The sequence below is a fragment of the Nannospalax galili genome, unplaced genomic scaffold (genome assembly GCF_000622305.1).
Source record: "Nannospalax galili isolate Female #2095 unplaced genomic scaffold, S.galili_v1.0 scaffold180, whole genome shotgun sequence".
NCBI classification, from domain to species: domain Eukaryota; kingdom Metazoa; phylum Chordata; class Mammalia; order Rodentia; family Spalacidae; genus Nannospalax; species Nannospalax galili.
The window spans coordinates 4,327,962-4,351,175 of record NW_008348199.1 but is presented as its reverse complement, the minus strand read 5'-3'; the positions used below and the strand labels follow the sequence as shown (position 1 = coordinate 4,351,175).

Below are 23,214 nucleotides of genomic sequence, written 5' to 3'. Positions count from 1 at the left end.
GAAGTAGGGTCTCCCTGTAGCCCCAGCTGTCCTGGAACTGCCTCTGCCTCCCGAGTGCTGGGATTAAAGGTGTGCACCACCACGCCCAGCTTCAGCCATCATTTTTGAACAATGGTGGGTTGTCTCCCTTAGCTATAGGTGGGCACTACAGTGTTGCAGACCGAGATTTGAAGTCTTACATCTGAGCAGCACTTTCTGATTAGGAACAAAATCATCAATGAGAAATAATTGTCTAAATAACTTTTTATATGGACTTAAGTCTAATGTCTGAGAAGTATAATCTTAAGTCACATTTTGAGTGCATCTTTGCTGTTACCATGGCGTTTGGATCAGTGAGTGCAGAAAGTTAAAGAGTGAGGTGATGGTGGAAACTTTGACCTTGATTGCTCAGCACATACTGCACTCGAAGTTGGGAGTCCTCGCTCCAGTGCGGTGATAGAAGTCAGGAGATGAGGAGTGAGGGAAAGTTTAGGTGTGAGGTCGGTTGCTTTTTAAGGGTGAGAATTTCTTTTTTTTGCTGAACTAGTCAGATATTTCTGTGCTTTAAAAGGACACATACCTGCCTTTCTGAACCTGAAAGAGAATACAGAACATCTCTCTGGCCCTCTCATACTTTCTATAGAAGGATGTGACATCAAAAACAATATCCTTTTCAATTATATGAAATGCAAGAATCAGATTTTTATGTAAGTTCAGGACCCAAATTAAATGTTTTTATTCAACCCATGAGTTTGTTTTCGAGTATAAATGTCAAACCAGAGTGTCTTGTTTGAAGGACGAGAAGATATAAAACTTTCTTTTCTATTTTGTAAGTAACTAGATTTTTGTGTTGGATTATTGGATAGTACACTGAATTTCTTTCTTGATTCAGTGTGCCTGAATAAACGAGAAGGGCTCTTTTTTTGTTGCTCATAAACCCAAATACAACTCTACCACTGAGTTCTAACAGTAGTCACATTTCAGGATCAAAACAGTATTTGATCAAGGTGATCAAGGTGCCTCTTCCACCCCTACTTTTCCCCAAGCTTTGGGTCTTCCTTTTATTTACTGATATCGTGGCCTTTTAAAGAAAATAAGATTGTAGGGTTACGCCAAGGGATAACCAAGGAAGGGAGCACTTTAGGGTGCAGCTCACTGTGACATTTGTTTCCTAGGGAGTGCAACCTTGAATTTGAATGCAAACAGTAATTCCATAGGTGTGTGTTGGCCTTTACACTGAGCCCTCAACCCAGACCCTGATGTAGGTCTTCTCATTCTGTAGATAAGCCAAAAGGCAAGTGCTCTACCACTGAGCTGTATATCCCCAGTCCTTGGCTGGCATAACGTTTGTGTGTCAGGGATGGCCTATGAGCGTGACCTTTGGCACCAGAAAGCTCAGGAGTTACTGTTTTGTTTTGGTGTTTTTAAGACAGGGTCTCCCTGTAGCCCCAGCTGGCCTAGAACTTGCTATGTAGACCAGGCTGGACTCGATCTCAGATCTACCAATCTCTGCCTTAGTGCTGGTACTAAAGGCCAGTATAGTTGCGTAATCTGGATGGAGTTGCTCAACCATTGGTCTTCAATTCAATTCACTTTAAACAGGTTTTTTCTTTTTGCTTGATTGATTTACTACAGATCAAAGTCAGGGCCTCCTATATGCTAGGCAAGCACTTTACTGTTGATGTAGCTACATCCTATAGTCCCTATGAAATAGTTTTTAACATCTATCTCCTAGGATTGTTAAAAAAAAAAACACATTAGATGACAAGTGTAAATTACCTGGTATTCCTTAAGTAAATGTTAATTCCTGGTTGTATAAGGAGGATGGCCCTGGTGAGCCATCCTCCTATTCCTCGAAGAGAGCTTGGAGGTATATGTGAGTATGGAGGGGTATGTTGGTGTGTGTAGGTGTGCAGGCCTGTGCATTCGCCACAGGCAGAGGAGGATCCTGGATGTCTTGCTCTGTCACTGCTTACTTTATTCCCTTGAGACAGGGACTCTCATGAACTGGAGCTTGTCGGTTTTTTCAGCCAGACTGGGTGGTCAGCAAGCTCCAGCAGTCTTCCTGTCCGTCCCTCTCTTCCCCCAGTGCTGGGGTTACAGGCGTACTGACCTTTATCTGAGTGCTGGAGGCCCAAATGTAGGTCCTCATGCTTGCACAGCAAATACTTCCACACTGAGCCATCTTCTCAACCCCTCAGAGCTAGTTTTAACCTTCTGGTGCCTGGTGGCTGCCTTTTTGCACCTCCACGTAGCCCTTTTGTGGTCCTTGGTATTCCCCCCCCTTCTTCAGACCTATGGGAGTCGTCACATTGTACTAGAGAAAGAGGAAACAGAAGAACTGAAGCGGTTTGATGAGCCAGGTTTGATTCTCATCGGCTTTAAGCCTCTGGCAATGCTGAAGCGGCACCAGCACCTGAGGCCCTCCCTGTTCGTGTACCCCGAGGAGTCCCTGGTCAACGGTGAGTGCGAGTGCATAGACAAGGCCTCTTTGCTAAATGAGTACTGCTTGGACCCCATACAGGAGGTGCTAATGGGTGGCTGGAAAGTGTATCTCTTTTTTTTTTTTTTTTTTAAATAATTTATTGAGAATTTCATACAGGCATATAAGGTGTTTTGATCAAATCCATGCCCACTCCCTCCCCTCCAACTCTTCCCATATCTCCCCATCACTTTTTTCTGATAATTTCATGTGCTTTTCTTCTTTTATTTATTTATTTATTTTTAGTGTCTCATGTTTGCAAAAGAAAAAGGAAATAGAAAATGTTTCGTGTTCAAATTTTGGGAAACTAAAATTGAGACTAAAGTTAAATTTCTTCTAGAACCTTAATAAACTGGCATGCATTATAAAAAATCCAGGTGATGATTGGAATTTTAGGTTTTAAAAACTTTAATCCTATGGAATTACATAAAAGATGAGATAATAGAACAAAATTCAAACCCAGGACACCCCCTCCTACTAAACCTAAAGAGGTTTCTCTAGTGCTGGCAGTTGAAGAGGACGTGAATTCTGCCGCAGTGTGTGTTGTGCACCTCACAAGGAGCCCTCTCCATACCTTAGTGCTTTCCATTAGTGCCTGAAGTTCATCCCGTTAGCCTCGTATTAGTACATGAGCTGACACTAACCATTCTCACTCCCAAAGTGAGTGGCTGAGCCTTTGGACCTGGTTGCGTCTCTTTCTCTCCTCTCTGTGCTCCTTCCGCCCCCAGCTTTCCATCAGTTCTGGGTCTTCACCATTTACTTACTGATGTCATGGCCCTTTAAACAAAATGGAAGATTGTAGGGTTGTGCTAAGGGACGAGGGGGAAAGGAGACAAGCACTTTAGGATGCCGCTCACTGTGCCATTTGTTTCCTAGGGAGCTCGACCTTGTTCAGTGCTCTGCTCACCAAGTGTCTGGAGAAGGGGGTCATAGCAGTGTGCAGATACACACCTCGAAAAAACATCCCCCCGTACTTTGTGGCTTTGATGCCACAGGAGGAGGAGCTGGATAATCAGAACTTTCAGGTGACTCCACCAGGTACGTGGTAGAGAGATCCAGGGCTCTGGAGCCTCACCTGTGCTTTGGAGTCCCTTAGGGGTCCCAGTTCAGATCTGCTGAACCGTAGTCTAGAATCATCTGGGAAATGTGTGCTTTTAAGGTGAGTGTGATGCACTGCCAGGTAAGGCCATCAGAGACAGTTGTGCCGTGCATCGTGTGCACAACCACATTAGACAGCTCCTTAGCTAGACTGTTTGCAGAGTGATGTCTGCTGCAGATTTCAGGGTGTCTCTGCTGACACTGAAAACTATTGCTTGTCATCCGTTGCCAAGCTTAGTGTTCAGTTTCTGTCCTGTAATTGAAAGGCAGTGTGGCAGAGTGGAGAAAGTGGATTTTTGAAGTCTTGACTTTGTCTCTCTCCCTCTGGTTTTTTGAGACAGGGTCTCACTGTATAGCCCTGGCTAGCCTGGACCTCGCTGTGTAGACCAGGCTGTCCTTAATCTCATAGAGATCTGCCTGCCTCTGCCTCTTGAGTGCTGGGATTAAAGGTGTGCTCTATCATTCCTGGCCTTGACTTTGTCTCTTTTGAGACTTTTCTTGGAGACAGCCTCACTATATAGTCCTGGCTGACTTTGAACTTGTGATCCTCCTGCCTCAGCCTCCTGAGTCCTGTGATTGTAAGCATGTACCCCTATGTCCAGCTTTGACTTTGCTTTATGCTTGTGTGTCTGAAAGCTCTCTTTTGTTTGGACCCACTGGTTAGCTGGTCAACTTGGGCACACAACCTTTCTATTCTTTGTCTCAAAGTTGCTTTATATTTAAGATGAATAGGGAATAAAATGTGCTCATGCCTGGCACACAGCTGTCACCCATGGTAGTCCTCCTCCTCTGAGCATGGTAATAGAAATGAATTTTATCAAGTTATCCGGGAGATACTTTTAGCTGTGGTCATTAGAACACTCAGGTACTAAGCCCTTGTCTCTCAGCGGCAGTTCACTGTGTCATGCCCTGTGCTGCTAGCTCCACGTCCATGTCTGCAAAGAGCAGAGACAAGGACCTGCTGGTCCTGCTTGCTCCCACAGCACTGCTACCAAGGTCCCTTTACCTGGCAGTAGCGCTGGTTACGGAGGCTGGATTTTTAGTCCTCCTGGAACCATGTAGTAACTGGACCAAGATCTGCATGACACCCCTTACCTTCCCTTTAACGTATGCTGGAGGGTGGAGTTAAAATGGGGAAAGATGAAGCTCAGAGGAGAGCCTAGGGGAGCTGGGATTTAGCTCCCCAAGGAGGAGACAATGGCCAGCTGGCTCTGGATTAGCAAACAAGCAGGAGTTTGGAACCAACTACTGCTACCTGGCAGTGCTGGCAGTGGCTCCTTGTTGGGGCAATATGGACAGAAACAGTAAACACACAGAGAGGTGCCCCTCCTCCTTGTCAGACTCAACCGTGCATCCCCAGAGAAAGGCCGACTTTCATGGGTGTTCTCTGGTGAGGAGAAATGGGATTTTGAGGGCCTTGGGTCCAATATCATAGGATGCAGAGGGGTGAATGTGAGCTGAGAGACGAGCAGCTGCTCAGATCTCAGAGCCCATCTCCTTTCTTCAGGCTTCCAGCTTGTCTTCCTCCCCTATGCGGATGATAAGCGGAAGGTGCCCTTTACCGAGAAAGTGATGGCCAACCCAGAGCAGATAGACAAGATGAAGGCTATAGTTCAAAAGCTCCGCTTCACATACAGGTGAGCACTACTACAGGTGAGCACTGGTCCACCAGTTTCACATACAGGTGAGCACTGGTCCGACACTTTGACGCATAGGTGAGCACTGGGGTCAACTGCAGGCTTATTTCTGGAGCTGTCTACCAAGTTGAATCCTGTCAGAAATTCATGTTAGACATGGACAAAGAGAATGTGATTTTATTTTCAGTTAGCCCAAAAGAACAGATCATTAGGTCATTATTTATTTTTTGTTTGTTTTGTTTTTGAGAGAGTTTCCCTGTAGTCAGTCCCAGCTGGCCTGGAACTCATTATATAGACCAGACTGGCCTGGATCTCACAGAGATGCATCTGTCTCTGTCTACCTCTTGAGTGTTGGGATTAAAGGTGTACACCACCACACCTGACCAGATTATTACTTGTTACCAATAACTTTTTTTTTTTAATTTTTAATTTTTATTTTTTATGAATGAGTATAGTTCCTTTGTGTGTGTAAGTGCACCCATGTCATGCAATGCCCACAGAGGTCAGAACAGGGCGTAGGATTCCCTGCAACTAAAGTTATGGATGGTTTTTAGCTGTTTCTCCAGCCCGCACCAAGAACTTTTTAAAAAAAGTATGTAGAACTGGTTCACTTACATATAAGCAGTATACTCATACACATAAAAATAAAAGTAATAAATAAAATATATATTTTTAAAAGTGCATAAAGGGGCTGGAGAGATGGCTCAGTAGGTAAGAGTGCATGCTGCTCTTTCAGAGGACCAGAGCTCAGTTCCCAGCCACATATATGGCAGCTCACAACCATCTGTAACTCCAGCTCCAGATGATCCAATGCCTTCTGGCCTCTCTGGGCATCTGCAAACACGTGCACACATAGACTGACATACATACACATAAATAAAAATAAAATCTTAGGGACTAGAGAGATGACTTAGTGGTTAAGATCACTGGCTGCTCTTGTAGAGGACCTGGGAATTCCTAGCACCCACATGGTAGCTAACAACCATCTATAACTCTAGTCCAGGGGATCCTACACCCTCTTCTAGCTTCCTTGGACATTGTACAACACGGATGAGCTTATATACATGCAGGCAAAACACTCATACACATAAGATAATAAAATTAAAATTTTTTTAAATTAAAATTTTTTTAAGTACATAGAGAATTAAAGTTCTGATTATATTGATTATATTTTAGAATATTTTTATTCCAAAGAGAGGCAATTTTTAACACATTTTTCGAGAAATAACTTGAAGCAGATTATGTAAAAAAAATATATATAATAAAATTTAAGTGGAAAAGTAGGGATAAGAAATCAAAGACCAAAGCCAGGCATCCTGCACGTCTTCAATCCCAGCACTTGGGAGGCAGAGCCAGGCAGATCTCTGTGAGCTTGAGGCCTGCTGGGGTTACAGGAAGACCCTGTCTCAAAAAAGACCAAAACAACAACAACAAAAAATCAAAGACCAATGGATTTGCCAACATGGGGTCAACTTTGGTGAAATAATGAGGGTTTCCATTAGCTCTGGTTTTTTTTTGTTTTTTTTTTTAAATCCTAACTAGTTTATTGGGCTTGTCAACAGAGCATAGGATTGAGGTTTATTTACAGAAAAGTGGGCATCCCCCATTTACGGCTGCACTGGAAAGTCCACACTCAAATATAGGTCCTGTGACTTCCCGACAGCTGCCCAATATGGCTTATATATCCTTAGCCCTTCCCCTACATGCAGCTATGGCCGACTGATTGGGTGGGAGGGGTAACTGACTCCCCCCTCGACTCCTTGATGAGCATGGGAAGGAGGTGTGACTATAGCTTGCCAGCATAGTGGTGGCATAGTGGTCGGACTCTTGTTTTTTTGATCACAGTCATCTTCAGAGATGACAGGTGATGGTTCATCATGGTTTTCATTTGTTTTCCTAGTGACGGTACAGCTAAACGTCTGTCTGCTTGTTGGCCATTTCAGTGTCTTTGGAGATAGCTTATCATATCATGTTCCTAGTTGGTTTTTGTTTTGTTTTAATTTTTGAGACCATATCTTGCTGTATAGCCCAGGGTGTTGGGAGTGTTGGGATTACAGGCATCCATCACCACACCTGGCTCTTAGTCCCATGGTTTTCACATTGCATCTTTTGTACCTGTGCTACTTCTACTTCTGGGCACATAGTACATTTTGTTGGGTGTGGTGCTATGTGCCTGTGATCCCACCACTTGGGGAAATAGAGGAAGAAGCATCAGAAGCTCAAGGTTGTCTCTGGTATGTAGTGAGCTTGAGTCTAGATGAATCCATGAAACCCTATCTCCAAAAAAAGTCTTTTTTAATGTCTTAGCACAGTCCTTTCTGAGCAAATGGGAGCATTAAGAATCTACCATGCAGGACTATGCAAGGCACTGGATTCGATCTGAGGCACACACATGCAATTTCAAAAAAATGTGGGAAGGGTTGGTTTGTGCCCGTTTTACAGATGAAACAGGCTTAGACGCACAAGGCCCCTTTCTCAGTCTCCTCTAACTAGAACAGAGGTGGAGACAGGATTCACGCCGTGTGTGCATGACTCGGGTTGTTAGTTCCTGCTCTCCATACACTTGTGTTCTGAATCCCCCATCCCCTCCATCCATCCTTCATCATTCTGTCTCCTCTGTTTCTGTCTCTGCCCACAGCATCTAGCAACAGGCAAGTAAGTGCACAGGTTTGCTTTGCAGCTGACTTTCACATCACCATCATCCAGTAATAAATTGAAATTGGAGAGAAAGGAGTTGATCTAAGGTTTTTGTCTCCTCAGGATCTTTTTCTTGGCTGGCCTGGGACCTGCTGGATATGTAAGATTACTGTTTCTGTGTCACTGTTTTGACAGGAGTGACAGCTTTGAGAACCCGGTGCTGCAGCAGCACTTCAGGAACCTGGAGGCTTTGGCTTTGGATATGATGGAGTCTGAGCAAGTGGTCGATCTGACATGTAAGAAACTTCCAAGCCTAGTTGTTTGGCAGTACTGGGGATAGAACCCATGGCCTTACCTGCACTAGGCAAGCACTCTACCACTGAGTTCGCAGCCCAAGAAGGTGTTTTTTTGTTTTTTTGTTTTTGTTTTTGTCTTATTGAGACAAGGTGTCCTTGTAGCCCCAGCTGTCCTGGAACTTACTATGTAGACCAGGCTGGCCTCGAACTCACAAAGATCCACCTGCCTCTTGCCTCCCAAGTGCTGGGATTAAAGGTGTACGCCACCACGCCCAGCCCAAGAAGGTATTTTTAAATTTTAAATCAGAGACCTGGCTATGGCATTGAGACCCTATCTCAAAAACTCCACAGGGTTGGGGCTCACAATGGAGGATCGCTTCTGTTTTGCTATATATCCTTAGGCTAGGGAGTGGACCCATTTTTCTACGCCCTCCTTACCTCCTTGTCCAGACCTTCTCTTTTCTAGATCAGCTCAGACTGCCTGGAACAGATTTGGCCAGCTCTGCTATGACAGGAGGAAAGAGCATCAGGCTCCCGAGCCTCTCAACTGCATGTTGGTGAAAGCTGATATTTATAACGTTTGCTGAGTGCCTGTGGTGCAGCAATGCCAGGCACTGTCATCCCAGGTGTTAGCTCATTGAATCTTCATAATTCGGAAGAAAGCCTGTCCATATTTTACATAAAAGGGAATGATTTGCCCAGGTTACAGGTACTAAGTGATGGGTCTACATTTGGCATCCAGTGAATCCCTCCTGGATTCCTTATGCTTGCCTGAAACGAGCCTTCCTTTCAAGCTGTGCTCTGGCCTGAGAAAAACCACATTACCATCTAGAATGAGCGAGCTTTTTGCCTCCCAGGCCTGGGCTTCTCTGGCCCTACTATTCAACCCCCTTCTTTATTTTTTATTTTCTGTGTATGAATGTGTTGCCTGCATGTATGTAAATGCACCTGTGTTGTGCAATGCCCATGGAGGTCAGAAGAGGGTATTGGATACCCTGGAAGTGGAGTTATGGATGGTTGTTGGGTACCATGTGGGTGCTGGGTCTTCTGGAAGAGCAGCCTGTGCTTTTAACTGCTGAGCCATCTCTCCAGCCCCTCAACCCCTAATTATGATGCTCTTACATGTCTATAAGAGGACATAGGCAGTTCACTGACAGTGAAGTAAACATTCACTGGGAAGCAGATTGGATTCAATGAAGATCTTTTTTTTTTTGTTTTGCTTTGTTTTTTTTTTTATGTGTATGCGTGTATTGCCTGCATGTAGGTAAGTGCACCTGTGTCGTGCAATGCCTGTGGAGGACAGAAGAGGCTGTCGGATCCCCTGGGACTGGAGTTATGGACAGTTGTTAGCTGCCATGTGTGTGCTGGTATTTGAACCTAGATCTTCTGCAGGAACATTCAGCATTCTTAACCCCTGAGCCATCTCTCCAACCCCTAAGATCCTTGTTTTGTTTTTTGTGTTTTGTTTTGTTTTGGTCTTTTTGAAACAGGGTTTCCCTGTAGCCCCAGCTGGCTTGGAATTCACTATGTAGACCAGGCTGGCCTCGAACTCACAGGGATTCACCTGCCTCTGCCTCCCAAGTACTGGGATTAAAGGCATGTGCCACCATGCCCAACCTAAGATCCTTTTTTTAAAAAATATTTTTTATTACTTTTATGAGTGTATGAGTGTATTGCTTGCATGTATATAAGTGTACCCATATCGTGCAGTGCCCATGGAGGTCAGAAAAGGGCGTCAGGGGGGCTGGAGAGATGGTTAAGTGATTAAAAACACTGTTCTTGCAGGAAACCCGGGTTCGAATCCCAGCACCCACATGGCAGCTAACAACTGTCCATAATTCCAGTGCCAGGGGATCCCACGGCTTCTTCTGTCCTCCACGGGCATTGCACGACACAGGTGCACTTACCTGCATGCAGGCAATACACACATACACATAAAAATAATAAATAAAATATTGAAAAAAAAAGGGGCATCAGATCTCCTGGTACTGGAGTTACAGATGGTTGTTAGCCTCCGTGTGAGTGCTGGGAACTGAACCCAGGTCCTCTTAACCACTGAGCCAGCTCTCCACCCCTGAAGATCCTTATAAAGGTTAAATGGATCAGAGCAAGTAGTTTGGCCTGTGTAGCTTGCAGGTTATTCATCACACCTTTCATACCAGGCTGTATTAAGAGCATACACCACCATACATTATTGTGGTGACCGTTAAGACAGAGTGCTCTTCTGCTCCATGTTTAGGCAGATGAGGAAGTACTACCTCTATGTCCCCAGCTTCCATTTGAAGTACGAGAGAGGATGTGTGTATAGGACATATGCAGATCCTATGCCATTTACATAAGGGACTGGTGCTTTGCAGGGTTGGTCTAGAACCTTACACATGCTGAGGGACAGCTGTATATGGTGAATGCTAAGATTTTGCTGAATATTTTCATGACCTGTGAACTCCTTGTATCTGGCCCTCCCCTCCCACCTGACTTGGTATTATCTTCTGTTTCCTAAGAGCTGGCTAGAGAGGACCCTGGAGTGCAATTCATCTAGCCACTTTTCTGTGTTTTGATTTTCTAGTGCCCAAGGTTGAAGCAATAAAGAGGAGACTGGGCTCCCTGGCAGATGAGTTTAAAGAACTTGTCTACCCACCAGGCTATAATCCTGAGGGAAAAGTCACCAAGCGCAGACAAGGTAAGGAGCTGGGTGTGAAAGTGCAGTGGGTTCCTTTAAAATGCTGCCCTTATGGTCTTTACGGACTTATCACAGAAGATAATGTCCTGTCAGACATTTTTGTCATGACGAGGGGCGGGGGGATAGAGGTATTAGAGATCGAATTCAGTACCTCACATACACTAGGTAAGCACTGTTGCTGAGCTGCATCCCCAGCCTTTTCAGAAATTTGTATACATGGGAGTAGTGATGTGGCCCAGTGTTAAATACTTAACCTAGACATTTCTATACAAATGTGCCTATTTTAGCACAGATGGAGTATTTATATTTTTGAATTTCTTTCATTTATTATGATTTCATGTGTGTGAGTTTTTTGCCTGGGTAAATATAAGTGCACCACATGTGTGCAATATCCAAAGAGGTTAGAAGAGGGCATCCATCAGATCCCCTGGAACTGGAGTTATGGACAGTGGTTAGCTGCCATGTGGGTGCTAGGAACCAAACCTGGGTCCTCTGCAAGAGCAGCCAGTGTTCTCAACCACTGAGCCGTCTCACAGATGGAGTATTTATATTGTTTTCTAGTCTCTTTTTTTTTTTTCTTTGAGACAGGTTTCTCTGTAACCCCAGCTGGCCTGGAACTTGTTATGTGATTAGGCCGGTCTTGATCTCAGAGATCTACTTGCCTCCACCTCCTGAGGGCTGGGATTAAAGGTGTGTGCCACCACTGGCTTAGTCAACTGTTTGTGACTCAGCTTTTTCTATTAGATACTATACCCTCTGTGTGTGTGTGTGTATGTGTGTGTGTGTGGTTTTTGGGGTTGTCTTTTTGAGAGGGGGTCTCCCTGTAGCGCTAGCTAGCTTGGAACTCAATTTGCAGACCAGGGTGGCCTCAAAGTCACACAGATCTGCCTGCCTCTGCCTCAGATTACAGGTGTGCACTACTACACCCGGCTCTCGTTTTTAAAAATTTAAACTTTATTATTATTGTGTATGTGTGTGCATGTTGTGTGTGTGAGAGAATGTGGGTATGTACATGCCATGGCACACATGTGCTTATAAGACAACTTTGTAAAGTCAGTTCTCTCTTTCCACCTTTGCGTGGGTTCTGGGGCTCAAACAGTGTCAGACTTACATGGTAAGCCCTTTTATTCAGTGAGTCATTTAGCTGACACTCTTCCTCATTTTTAAAAATTAGGCAGCCAAGTATAGTGATACACACTTTTAGTCCCAGCTGTCCAGAAGCAGAGGCAGGTGGATCTCTCTGAAATCAAGGTCAGCCTGGCCTACATACTAAGTTCCAGGACAGCCAGGCTACACAGTTGAGTCCCCCCATCTCCCTCCCCCAAAATTAGGCTGCAGAGGGTAGATGAGATTGCTCATCGATTAAAAGAACTTGTCGTGCAGGGAATTCCATTCCCTGGGGCCCACAGAAAGGTGGACGGAGAGGCCTGACTTCATAGGCTATCTTCTGATTCACACATATACATGATGCTCACACCCAGTCAAATCTTTCTTAACTAGGCTGCAGGGTACATAGAGAGTGTTTCAGTGACTAGGTGTCCCAGTTTATTTGATAAGACCTCTCATTGATGCATATACTACAGTGAACACAAACAATCATTGTGTATTTGTATGAGCAGATCAGTAGAACAATTCTTAGCAGTGGAGTTGCTGGTCAGGAAGTATACTTTTTTTTTTTTTTTTGCTCTTTTTGAGACAGCGTCTCCCTGTAGTCCCAGCTGACCTGGAGCATGCAGTGTATGTAGACCAGGTTGGCCTTAAACTCACAGAAATCTGCCTGCCCCTACTTCCCAAGTGTTGGGATTAAAGGTGTGTGCCACCACATTGGCTATTATTTTAAATTTTTACAAAAATTAAAGGTAGAGGGAATGGATGTCCTGCTCTGATGTGTAGCTCTCCAGTTAGGAGTAAGATGTGGTTTCATGGCTTTTATGTTTCCTCTGTACATACCTGTTATTGGCATTGACCATTTTTCCTTTGAGACAGCCTTTTTATTACTGATGGACCCAGAGTTTCCTTGAGGCTCACATTTGTTGAGATCACCTTGTACAAGGTCACCATTTTGGAATAGTTCTGGTTTAGGTTATGATCCTTTTGACTATCTTTGGCCAAATAAAGCCACATTTAGGCTTTGCTTGCCTAATAGACCTGTGAGGAAAGGCATGGTGAGAGGTCAGATCGGTGGCCATAGTGCTTTCTCTATTTTGCACCAGAATGGACTCCTGTGGGAAGTTCCCAAGGGAGCTCTTCCTGCACTGCGCAATGCATTCATCTCACCCTGCGTGTTCTTATCTCTTGGTGCCTTGGAACCCATACAGTGTCTGTAAGTGGTTTTTCCCTTACCCCTTGGAGTTGCTGGCAATTAACCCAGAGCCTTAAGCTGCTAGGCAAGCACTCTGTCACTGTGCTGTATTTCCAGCCCCTGAAACTGTTTGGCTCACACAGAATGAGCAGCTATTTTAGGTAAGCTGATGGTAAACTATAACTCAGATCATGAGGTCCCATGTCGTAGCTGGGAAACCACTGCCAGATTTCTAGTCATTCCTTCCTGCCCTTCTTCTCCAGATGATGAAGGTTCTGGAAGCAAAAAGCCCAAGATGGAGTTATCTGAAGAGGAGCTGAAGGCCCACATTGTCCAGGGCACACTAGGCAAGCTCACTGTGCCTGCACTGAAGGAGGTCTGCAAGGCCCGGGGGCTAAAGAGTGGGCCCAAGAAGCAAGACCTGCTGGATGCTCTCAGCAGACACTTCCAGAAGAACTGACTGGAGGTCACTTGCAGCCACCCTCCCCGTCACGGCCCGGCTGCCTGCATCATCACACTCTCATCCGCCTTCCCTGTTATGGCCAGGCTGCCTGCATTACATTGGCATCCGCCTGCTTTTGGTCTCACCAAGTAAGCAGGTGTTTCTCCTTACTACAAAGAGCTGCCTGACAGAAATGCAGAGACTTTACATTTATAGGACCTCTTGTTGCCATGGAGACTGCCCCCCCCACTGTGCCTTACTCTACTGTGTGAATAAAGAGCTCCAACTTTGTACTACATAGTGTTTATTGTGAAGGGTAGAGGTATCTGCCTCACATCTAGAGATCACTAGTCATGGGCTCTTAGCTCAATTTTCTCTCCCACTGGAAATACATATCACAGTGGAAATAAAACACACTGGTGGAGGTCAGGGGCAGTGCGACATTAGGGACAAGTGAATTGAACATAGTGGTTCTTCAGGGGTGGTAAGCCGAAGCAGGGTTGTTTGCCTGATCCTTTGTCCTCTATCTGCTTCCTTTAAATGTGTCGTTCGAAGGTATAAATTCCAATTTCAGAAGCCAAATGACTAGCGTTTCTAATTCTGATAGTTTGCGTCATTACTAACAGCAAGTCCTTCAGATTGTGCTGCTGTTATGACATGAGAGGGAAGTTGTATCCATTTTCTGCTGCCCTAGAAATTTGGTTCCAGTTTAGGTAAAACCTTCCTCTTTTTCATGGGGGCACAGGAAGTTCAAGAAGATAAGGGGGGTGTCTTTCCCTTGGTGCTGTCCTCTCCCTGCTCCATCTTCCCCTTTCTTTCCCTGAGGAAAGGAAGCTTTTAGAAGGCTTTGTATGGTCTGAGGGGGGCATGGGATTCAGGGTTAGAGGGTCCTGGTCTGAGGGGGGCCTGGGACTCAGGGTTACAGGGTCCTGTGTCTTTCAGGACGAGAGGGAGCCTTACCCCATGAAGAGGGTAGAGAAGGGGCTAAATTCCTTGGTTAAGAAATGTCCATCTCGCTGGGTGTGGTGGCACACGCCTTTGATCCCAGCACTTGGGAGGCAGAGGCAGGCGATCTCTGTGAGTTCAAGGCCAGCCTGGTCTACATAGTGAGTTCCAGGCCAGCTGGGGCTACAGGGAGACCCTGTCTCCAAAAGCATAATCAAATCCACTACCCAAGGCCTAGGATAAGCGCTTTAGGTGATATTTCCCTGTAATTGATGTGGGCTTTCTTTACCTTTTGTGATACTTAGGAAGAAACACTCAATTCAATGGAATTGGGCTTTGGGAAGTCAACAAGATAAACAGTAAATTTACATCTTGGCCCTAGTGCATTCAAATACGTCACTTTTGGGAACTTATCTGGCATTTCTGAACCTTAAAAAAATGTTTCTAGTTTCCTCTTTTCTGTAATAATAAGGTGCTGTGGCCCAAATAAAATCAGGAACAGCACAAGGTGCTACTTCCTAACTTCTTCCATACTTCGATCCATCAGGTAGCACCATGGCGAGCTCTGGTTGGGAACATGGACCTGAGCATGTGCTCCATGTCTGGCAGTCCCTGCCTCCCTTTGGGTGTGAATTCGAGTAGACTGGAAGGATGACGGGGGCATTGTGTGGAACTATGCAAGAAGAGGATTCCTTACAGAGGAAACTGGACCAACCATATGCCATATGCTTATTATATACCTGAATGAACATCAAGGACTTTCCAAAATAAAACGTTTACACAGAAGTTTGGAGCCAACTTTGTTGTAAGTGGTTGGCTTCAATGAGAGGACTTCATCCCTAGGCTTAGGATCGATCCAGCATACACTTCCTTCCACAGAGTGTCTGTGAGAGTATTGCTACATGTAGGTGTTAGGGCACTCACATGCACCTGCTATGTAATAAGAGACTAGAAAATGCCAGACACTGGCTTAACTTCAAGGTTAGAGACTGTTCCAGAGCTAAAGGGGAAAAGAAAGCGTGACAGCAGCTCGCTGTATTTCAGTCATGGCCATGAGAGGCCTCGCAGTAAATGAGCATCAAGTGCAAAGGGCTTGAGAACGGAAGAGGTGTGCATGGAATGCAAAAGGTGGAGCTGGTGAGCCCGGGGTTTGCAGGTGATTACAAATCCATGCTTCACTGTGGGAACTGATGTTAAGACTACACAGCAAACTGGACCCTAGGGCAATCTGAGGAGCTCCAGACCAACCTCCCTTGTTAGGGCTCTTTAAGTAGACCTTAGTTTCCATTTGGGTTGTGGGGTTGTCTGTGTTTGTAGTGCTGAGGGTAGGGAGGTCAAACCTAGGGCTTTGAACAAACTAAGTGATGCTCTACCACTGAGCTACGTTTCCCGAGGTTGGATTTCTTCAGCCCCACTATCCACCAGATTGCTTATTTGGACTGTGATTATATAACAAACTTACAAGTGAGAACTACCTAAGACTCCACCACCCACAAATAACTAACCAAGTTCCCTGGGACAGTAGAGATGCAAACACTGGAGTTAGAAATGACTGGCCCAGTAGGTAAACAGGTCCTCAGCAACTCAGATGGTTCTTAGGTCACCTGTCTCCAAGTGTGGTCCCTGCTGGAGTGGACAAATTGGCCCAAACAGGCCCCGTGAAAACTGTCATTTGGCCACAGTACCCAGTACCTGGCACAATGGAAGAAAATTTCTGCAACTATACAGATGTAAAGTTCACAAGGCAAGAGGGCAGCGGCTCCAGGAACCAACTAAGTCTGCATGTGCCTGATTTTTGCAGCAGTGGTTTTCCATTGTGGTTGAGTGCGCTGTGTTGCTACTGCCATCTACTGGGCAGAGGCTGCCAAGCAGCCTGCATTAATTAAGGTGGTACCTACAAAAAACCAGCCCAAAATGTCAATAGTATTAAGAAATCCTGTTTTAGCCAGGTTGGGCATGGTGGCACACGCCTTTAATTCCAGCAGAGGCAGGGGAGATCTCCCACCTGGTCTACCCAGGCCAGCTAGGGTACACAGAGACCCTGTCTCCGAACAAGAAGAAATCCTACTCAAGTGAAAGCAACACTTCAATGACTGAGTTCATATAAGAGAATTCAGAACTGCCAGACCAGGAACTATTTGACAGGGGGTGACAATTTTACACAGCCTTAGTGAAAAATTCTAACTGGTCTGGGAAAGCAGCTGTGATTGGTATGTGCTTGGCTACACCAATTTGCAATATTTGACATGTGCAAGGCCCTGGGTTCAATACCCAGCACCAAGTAAAACAAGACAGCTGGGTCCTATAAGGTGAGTGGTAGCACTCCAGAAGCCCTGACCTCAAGCCCCCACACGCTGAAGCATGTGTGCTAGTGCACGTGGGCAATCCCAGTATGTGAAGCAGAGACCAGAGGATCTGATAGTTCCAGGCCAGAATGGTCTACACAGAGCCACATCTCAATGCCCCTCACCTCCAAAAAGTTGTACCTACTCTAGTAATGCTAAGCACTGCATCTCAACTGTCAGCTGATACAAACTGAGGGTCAGGCACTGCCACATTTTAAGGTGAAATACATATTTATTAGGGTGCTCCAGAACGAACCCACTGGCACTCTTCATTTGACAGAATACATCTGGCCCATGGGGCAGGAAGGGGTAAAGGCTCCCAGTTAGTGGCAGAGGCCACATCAGGGGACTAGGGTTTTCTTGGATTCTATCATCTCTGTGTAGATGCAGCCAAAGAGCCACCATTTTCCCAGAATCCTTTATTCCAGCAGCAAGTCTTTTGCCCTTGCCACTCCTGACTCTTCAAGATCCAGGTCAATTGCCCTCCCCTCAGTCACTCACCCAGTGGGACGTAGGGGAGAATACATGGTCACTCAGAAGCACACAGGAGGGCACTAGTAAGTGGCACCTGGACATAAGCCTAACAGTAAACAAATATTTCTCTTGAAATGATGGGGCTGGGGAGGAGGGAACTGTACATCCCCCAAAAACTCAGTCCTGGAAACATGGAGATTCTGTATGCAGGGCACGAGAAACTCAAAGTGGCCTGTGTATTGCCAGCCGCCCTGCACACAGGAGGGAGTTCCAGATGGAAGTGCAGGGTATCGCTTAGGTTTTCCTGGTTATTCCTGCTGTTAAATGGCGACATTCTACCTGTGGCCTTTGTTTTAGTTATCAGTTCATTTTTTTAAAGAAAGATTAAATAGTGGGGAGTCAGGGAAAAACAACTGCAAGACAACGAAAAGTACAAAAACCAGATGTAGTACAGTATTTTATAACCAAAAGCTGCTGAAAACACCATGCAAACGTAGACATTGACGATACACAATGGGGGCTGGGGGTCGACAGGGAAAGCAAGGCCGGGGCCACAGGCTACACCAAGAGCCTCTCAATGGACTGCTGAATGGACTGGATCTGCTGCTTTAGCTGAGAGCCTTCTTTGATGGTGACAGAACAGGCGATGACAGGCCTGGAGACCCCACAGGCCCGTCCCAGGGCCTGCTTGGAGCGCACAAACACATAGGGAACATTCTTGTCTTCACATAGCAGTGGGAGGTGCAGGATGATCTCCAAGGGCTCAGCATCTGCCGCCATCACAATGAACTCAGAGATGCCTCTGTTGAGGGTTTTGGTGGCTGTGGAGACAAGTATGTGAAGCCAATAGATAACATGGACTTGGGCAGAGCAGCCACTACAGAGCAGGGAAAAAGTAACACGAGATCCAGGGAAATGGGTGAAATGCTTAGGCACAGCCATTTCTGCCTGGAGCAGCCCTGGTATAACAAGGGAGCAAACACCAATTACCCTACTGCTGTCCTCAAACCTTATACCTTGAACGGCCACTTTTTTCCTCCCCTCTGATCCCAAACCTGTCCCAAACTGCCACCATCTCTTTCCCAGTCAACTCCAACAGCTTCCCCATAAGGCCCTGCCAGCATCAAGCAATGCTTTTTTCGTTTTAACCTGCCACCAAGGCCTCAGGTCTCTGCTCAAACTTCGCTTCCTCAGAAGAATGAATCTAGCAAGATGCAAAAGCCCTCACCCCAACTTCTATTTTCCTTGACCACCAGACATGAACATACATAAATGATACCTTCCTTCACTATACACTCCAAGAAGAAAGGGACTTGGTTTTGCTCCCCAGAGTTCACCAGTGTGGAGACATGTGCCAGCACATATTAATACGTTAATACAAGAGGACGGGAGATGCAGCTCTTGGCAGAGTGCTTGTCTAGCATGCAAGAGGCCTTGGGTTTGACCCGAGCACCGTGGGATGGCTCTGATGCATGGAGAATACAGCAAAACAGAGCTACATGAATGGATTGCTTTGCTTTCTGTCAACAACGTAGGTAAAAGATTCTCATGCCCATAAAATCTTGAATGTGAAACATGCTTGATGTTTCAATTAATATCCTCAGAGACAAAACAACTCTGACACAGAAAACTATTTGGTGTTATATATTTTCTTTGGGCAGAAATACCATGGCATACATCATTATTCCACTGAACAAAAGGAAACCACTGCCAGGCACAGTAGTGCACATTTTTAATTCCAGCACTGGATGGAAGCAGGAGATCAATTCAAGACCATCCTTGGCTACACAGTAAGTTTGTGAGGCTCTGCTTTAAAAAGAGGGAAAAAACACCACAACTTCTGCAACACACAGTGGGAACTACTTCTGGGAACCAAATGAAATTCACTAAAACTATGGTGTCAGATACTGGAAAACATTAATGTACTTTCGATGGTTCCAAGGAGAAGGTACAAGTCAATACACAAAGTTTTAAAATTTAATTTAGTGTATGAGTGTTTTGCCTGCGTAAGTACACCCGTGTCAATGCAGTACCCACAGAAGCCAGAGAGGGTGCCAAATCCCCCGGAACTAGAGTTACAGTTATTAGTTGTCATGTGGGTGCTGGGAACTGAACCCAGATCCTTTGCAAGAGCAGTCAGTGCTCTTAACCACTGAGCCATCTCTCCAGCCCCAATACAAAAAGGTTTTTTTTTTTTTTGTCTTTTTGAGACAGGGCCTCCCTGTAGCCCCAGCTGTCCTAGAACTCACTATGTAGACCAGGCTAGCCTTGAACTCAAGAGATCTGCCTGCCTCTGCCTCCCGAGTACTGGGACGAAAGGCGTGCGCAACCACGCCTGGTTTCCAATACATAAAGTCTTAATAACTGCCTTTCAAGTGATTACACAAAAATAAAATGCATTTACATATTGAGAGAAATAAGGCAAATACAGCAACTACATCCTAACACACTAGCCTTTAGCACCCAATGCCAAAATGCAGCTTTCATTGGTCAGTCAAGACTATCTGGAGTGCAGTGGTGACCCAGCTATCCAGGAGGCTGAGGCAGGAAGACTCCTTGAGTCTAGGAGATGGGGGAGAGGCAATAGAATACTAAACTCTACCCCCCTCCCAAAGTAGAAATCCAGATGAGACCCAATGGAAACAGGTGTGTGAGCATCTCCCAGCACCATCCTGCGGCTGCCTTACCCTCATTTGCGCCTTTCCGAAGCTGCTTGTAGTTACACGACTGCTGAACAAGGTCCAGTAATTTCTTGGTGAGGTGGGCATCTGCAAGGGGATAGGCCTTGGGATTAACATCGGCCTCCGTCTATGGGGAAAACACAGGCATCAGTTAAACTGGACTAGAAGCTGTTTCAGATAAATGACAGAATATTAATCAACAACACACTGGCAGCTTGATTTCCTCTGACCTCATTTCCAAACACACACACTATTCCAGTTCAGTCTGGGCTAGATGAGACCCTGCTTCAGAAAACCCAGGGCTGGACAGATGGCTCAGGGGTTGAAAGTACACGCTGACTGCTCAGATTTGCCAAATCAAAATTAAGCTAAAATTCACAGTAAACACAGCATTGACTTCACTCTCCACCTGTATCCTACATGTAAGTCTATCTCCCTCTGCTCTCAGTGAGAATACTGGTTCCTAACACATTAAAATCCTTCAACCCTATAACATATACAAAATGTTTTCCAAATTGCGATACATAATACCACTTCCACCAATGAACTAACCAAGGCCAAGATTTCCTACCACAGCCATTCAATTAGAGTATTTTGTTCAGAAGTTATTAAATTTAATTGGATATTGATACAAAATACATAAAAAGCATAGCTCAGAAGCCAAACCATGCAGACTGGGATGGAGGTCAGTAAAAGTGCTTGCACAGCTTGCAAATGGTTGAGGCCAGACTGTTCTACACAGTGGGTTCCAGGCCAGCCAGGGCTACTTAAGACTATTTAAAACAGAAACAATGAAAACAAGCAAAAAAAGGGAGGGGAAAAGCTAGAGAGATCAGTTTGTAGGGATAGGTGAAATTCTCCCCCAGTTTTCTTCATTTTTAATCTATTAACTAATGAGCAGGTTTAAGGGTTGATAAAAAAAAAAGTCTAAAACTGAATACAACGATGGTACGCAACTGTACAGATAGATAAAAAAACCACTGGCCTGGTGTGGCACATAAGCTTGGACTGCCAGCACTGGGGAACTGGATCCTGCAAGCCTGCAGCCAGGCAGGAACACAAAAGACAGAAGAGGAAAAATGACTGAATTATGCTTTAAGCTGATGCAGCTTGTGGTGTGGAACTGGAGCACTGGGACTGTTTTTAATGAACACACTGGCCCCAAACCTCCATTCCTTTGTGTCTTCTACTTGCCCTGCCTGGGCTTCCTTCTTTCCTTTGGATTTATTGTTTTTTCACTATGTTCCTCTCCACTGGCTTGGTCTATTATCAGGTCTTTATTTATTTATTATTTATTTATTTATTTATTTTGGTCTTTTTGAGACAGGGTCTCCCCTGTAGCCCCAGCTGTCCTGGCACTCACTATGTAGACCAGGCTGGCCTTGAACCCACAGAAATCTGCCTGCCTCTGCCTCCGAGTGTTGGGATTAAAGGCGTACGCCCAGCTATTATCAGATTTTTATATTCTTTTTTCTTCCTTAAAGAAACTTGCTAGGTTACCTAGGCTGGCTGTTAATTCCTAGGATCAATGGAGCCTTTCAAGAAACTGGAACTCCAAGTGCACATGTAGCCCTGGCTGGATTGAACTCAGAGATCCACCTGCTTCTGCCTCCAAGTTCTGGAATTAAAGGAGTGTGCTGCCTCCATACCTGGCTTATCCAACTTCTTTTAGAGACATGCTTAGCTATATAGCCCAGGCTAGCTAACCTAATTCCCTAGCTTGAACTATTTGGTCTCCCTAGATACCAGACAGTTGAAACATGCAAGATTTTGAAAAAAGTCTTACGAAATGATAGTCCCATAAAATTATAACATAGCTGAAAAATCCCCAGGTCCAGTGACACTAGTCATTAAAGTTCTAGCACTACCAATCTCCTGTGATGCTAGTTGTATGAAAATATAGTACATAAAGCCGGGTGTGGTGGTACATGCCTTTAATCCCAGCAGAGGCAGGTGGATCTCTGTGAGTTCAAGGCCAGCCTGGTCTACATAGTGAGTTCCAGGACAGCTAGGGCTACAGAGAGACTCTGTCTCAAAAAAAAAAAAAAAAAAAAAAAAAAAAAGTACATACAATAATTATAGTATAGTCCAGGCATGGTGGCACACCCTTTTAATCCCAGCACTCCGGAGGCAGAGGCTGGTGATCTCTGAGTTCAAGGCCAGCCAGGTCTACATAGCGAGTTCCAAGCCATATGGGGCTGCAGGGAGACTCTGTCTCAAAAAAAAAAGACCAAAAAAAAAAAAAAGTACAATTAGTGTACCATAAAAAATGTTTACTGTAGAGAGTGCACCAGCACATCCCGTCTTGGGATTGAATCAACAGGCCACAAGAGCGACTGGCCAGGCTTGATACAGTGGCACACATCTGTCACCTGACTTAGACTGAGGTAGGAGGGATCTCCAGTTTAAAGCCAGCCTATATAGGCCAGCTGTGGCTACAGTACTTTTCTTCAAAAATTCAGAGTGGCAAGTGTGACATACATTTGTTCACGCTCTATTCACAATCACCACCAGCACACATCCCTGTCCTTAAGCGATGCCTGACGGCACCGCACACCTCCAAGTACCACAGGTAACTCACTTTCCCATTAGTGATCAACATTGTGCAACGCATAAAAGCTGCTGCAGAGTTCAGCCCGAGAGCACGCCATTCCAAGACTTCACTGTGTCAAGCGCACAGGGCTATAAAGTTCTAGACTCAGCCAGTTACTAGGCAGCGTGGAGGTGGGGGCGGGAAAGTAAATTCATCCAGAGAGAGCTCCAAACTGTCCGATTAACTCTCATACGGAAATGAAGCGTAGCAAGCTCCAGTCCGCACTAGTAGCAACAGGAAGCACCGGCTAGAACGCTACACGATCCGACACACGTGGAGCTCCCAGAGCACCATCTGAGGCCACAGCCTCACAGTAGGGGTTTTCCTGAACCCGGCGGTCACCGCACACTACCCACGTCAACCGTCCCAGGGCATGGAGGGCTCCCGCAGGGCACGGGATGCCGGCTCGTGGCGGGACGGGGTGTCTGATCCGAAGCCCGGGATTCCGGTCATACCCTAAGGATGGCTGATGGAGAAGAGAATCTAAAACCGGATGGAGACCCGGCTCTCAAGTTCGCGGCCGCCGTCCCCACTACGCCATGCCCTCCCCCCCCCCCCCCCCCCCCCCGCCCCGGCCGGGGCCCACCACCCCCCCCCCCCGCACCGGCGCCGGGAGCACGCGC

General features: G+C 45.7%; 2 protein-coding genes across 3 annotated transcripts in view; one reads left to right on the top strand and one right to left on the bottom strand.

Moving 5' to 3' along the window:
* Positions 1 to 13,849, top strand: part of Xrcc6 (X-ray repair cross complementing 6) — a 25,883-nt gene extending 12,034 nt beyond the window's left edge. Inside the window, exons 7-12 of one of the 2 annotated variants that reach the window (XM_029569147.1) lie at positions 2,273 to 2,441; positions 3,338 to 3,499; positions 5,067 to 5,196; positions 8,029 to 8,129; positions 10,696 to 10,809; positions 13,375 to 13,849. In XM_029569147.1, coding sequence (XP_029425007.1) covers positions 2,273 to 2,441; positions 3,338 to 3,499; positions 5,067 to 5,196; positions 8,029 to 8,129; positions 10,696 to 10,809; positions 13,375 to 13,571 — 873 coding nt within the window. In that variant the 3' untranslated portion in view covers positions 13,572 to 13,849. The remainder of the gene's footprint in view (positions 1 to 2,272; positions 2,442 to 3,337; positions 3,500 to 5,066; positions 5,197 to 8,028; positions 8,130 to 10,695; positions 10,810 to 13,374) is intronic. The other variant, XM_008844794.3, reaches the window with a different exon arrangement.
* Positions 13,850 to 17,743: 3,894 nt separating this feature from the next.
* The window catches only part of Snu13 (small nuclear ribonucleoprotein 13), a 6,376-nt gene continuing 905 nt past the window's right edge, over positions 17,744 to 23,214 (bottom strand). Inside the window, exons 2-3 of the mRNA XM_008844793.2 lie at positions 20,005 to 20,125; positions 17,744 to 18,138 (exon numbers count right to left, since the gene is read on the bottom strand). Of these exons, the coding sequence (XP_008843015.1) occupies positions 17,876 to 18,138; positions 20,005 to 20,125 (384 nt within the window). The 3' untranslated portion in view covers positions 17,744 to 17,875. The remainder of the gene's footprint in view (positions 18,139 to 20,004; positions 20,126 to 23,214) is intronic.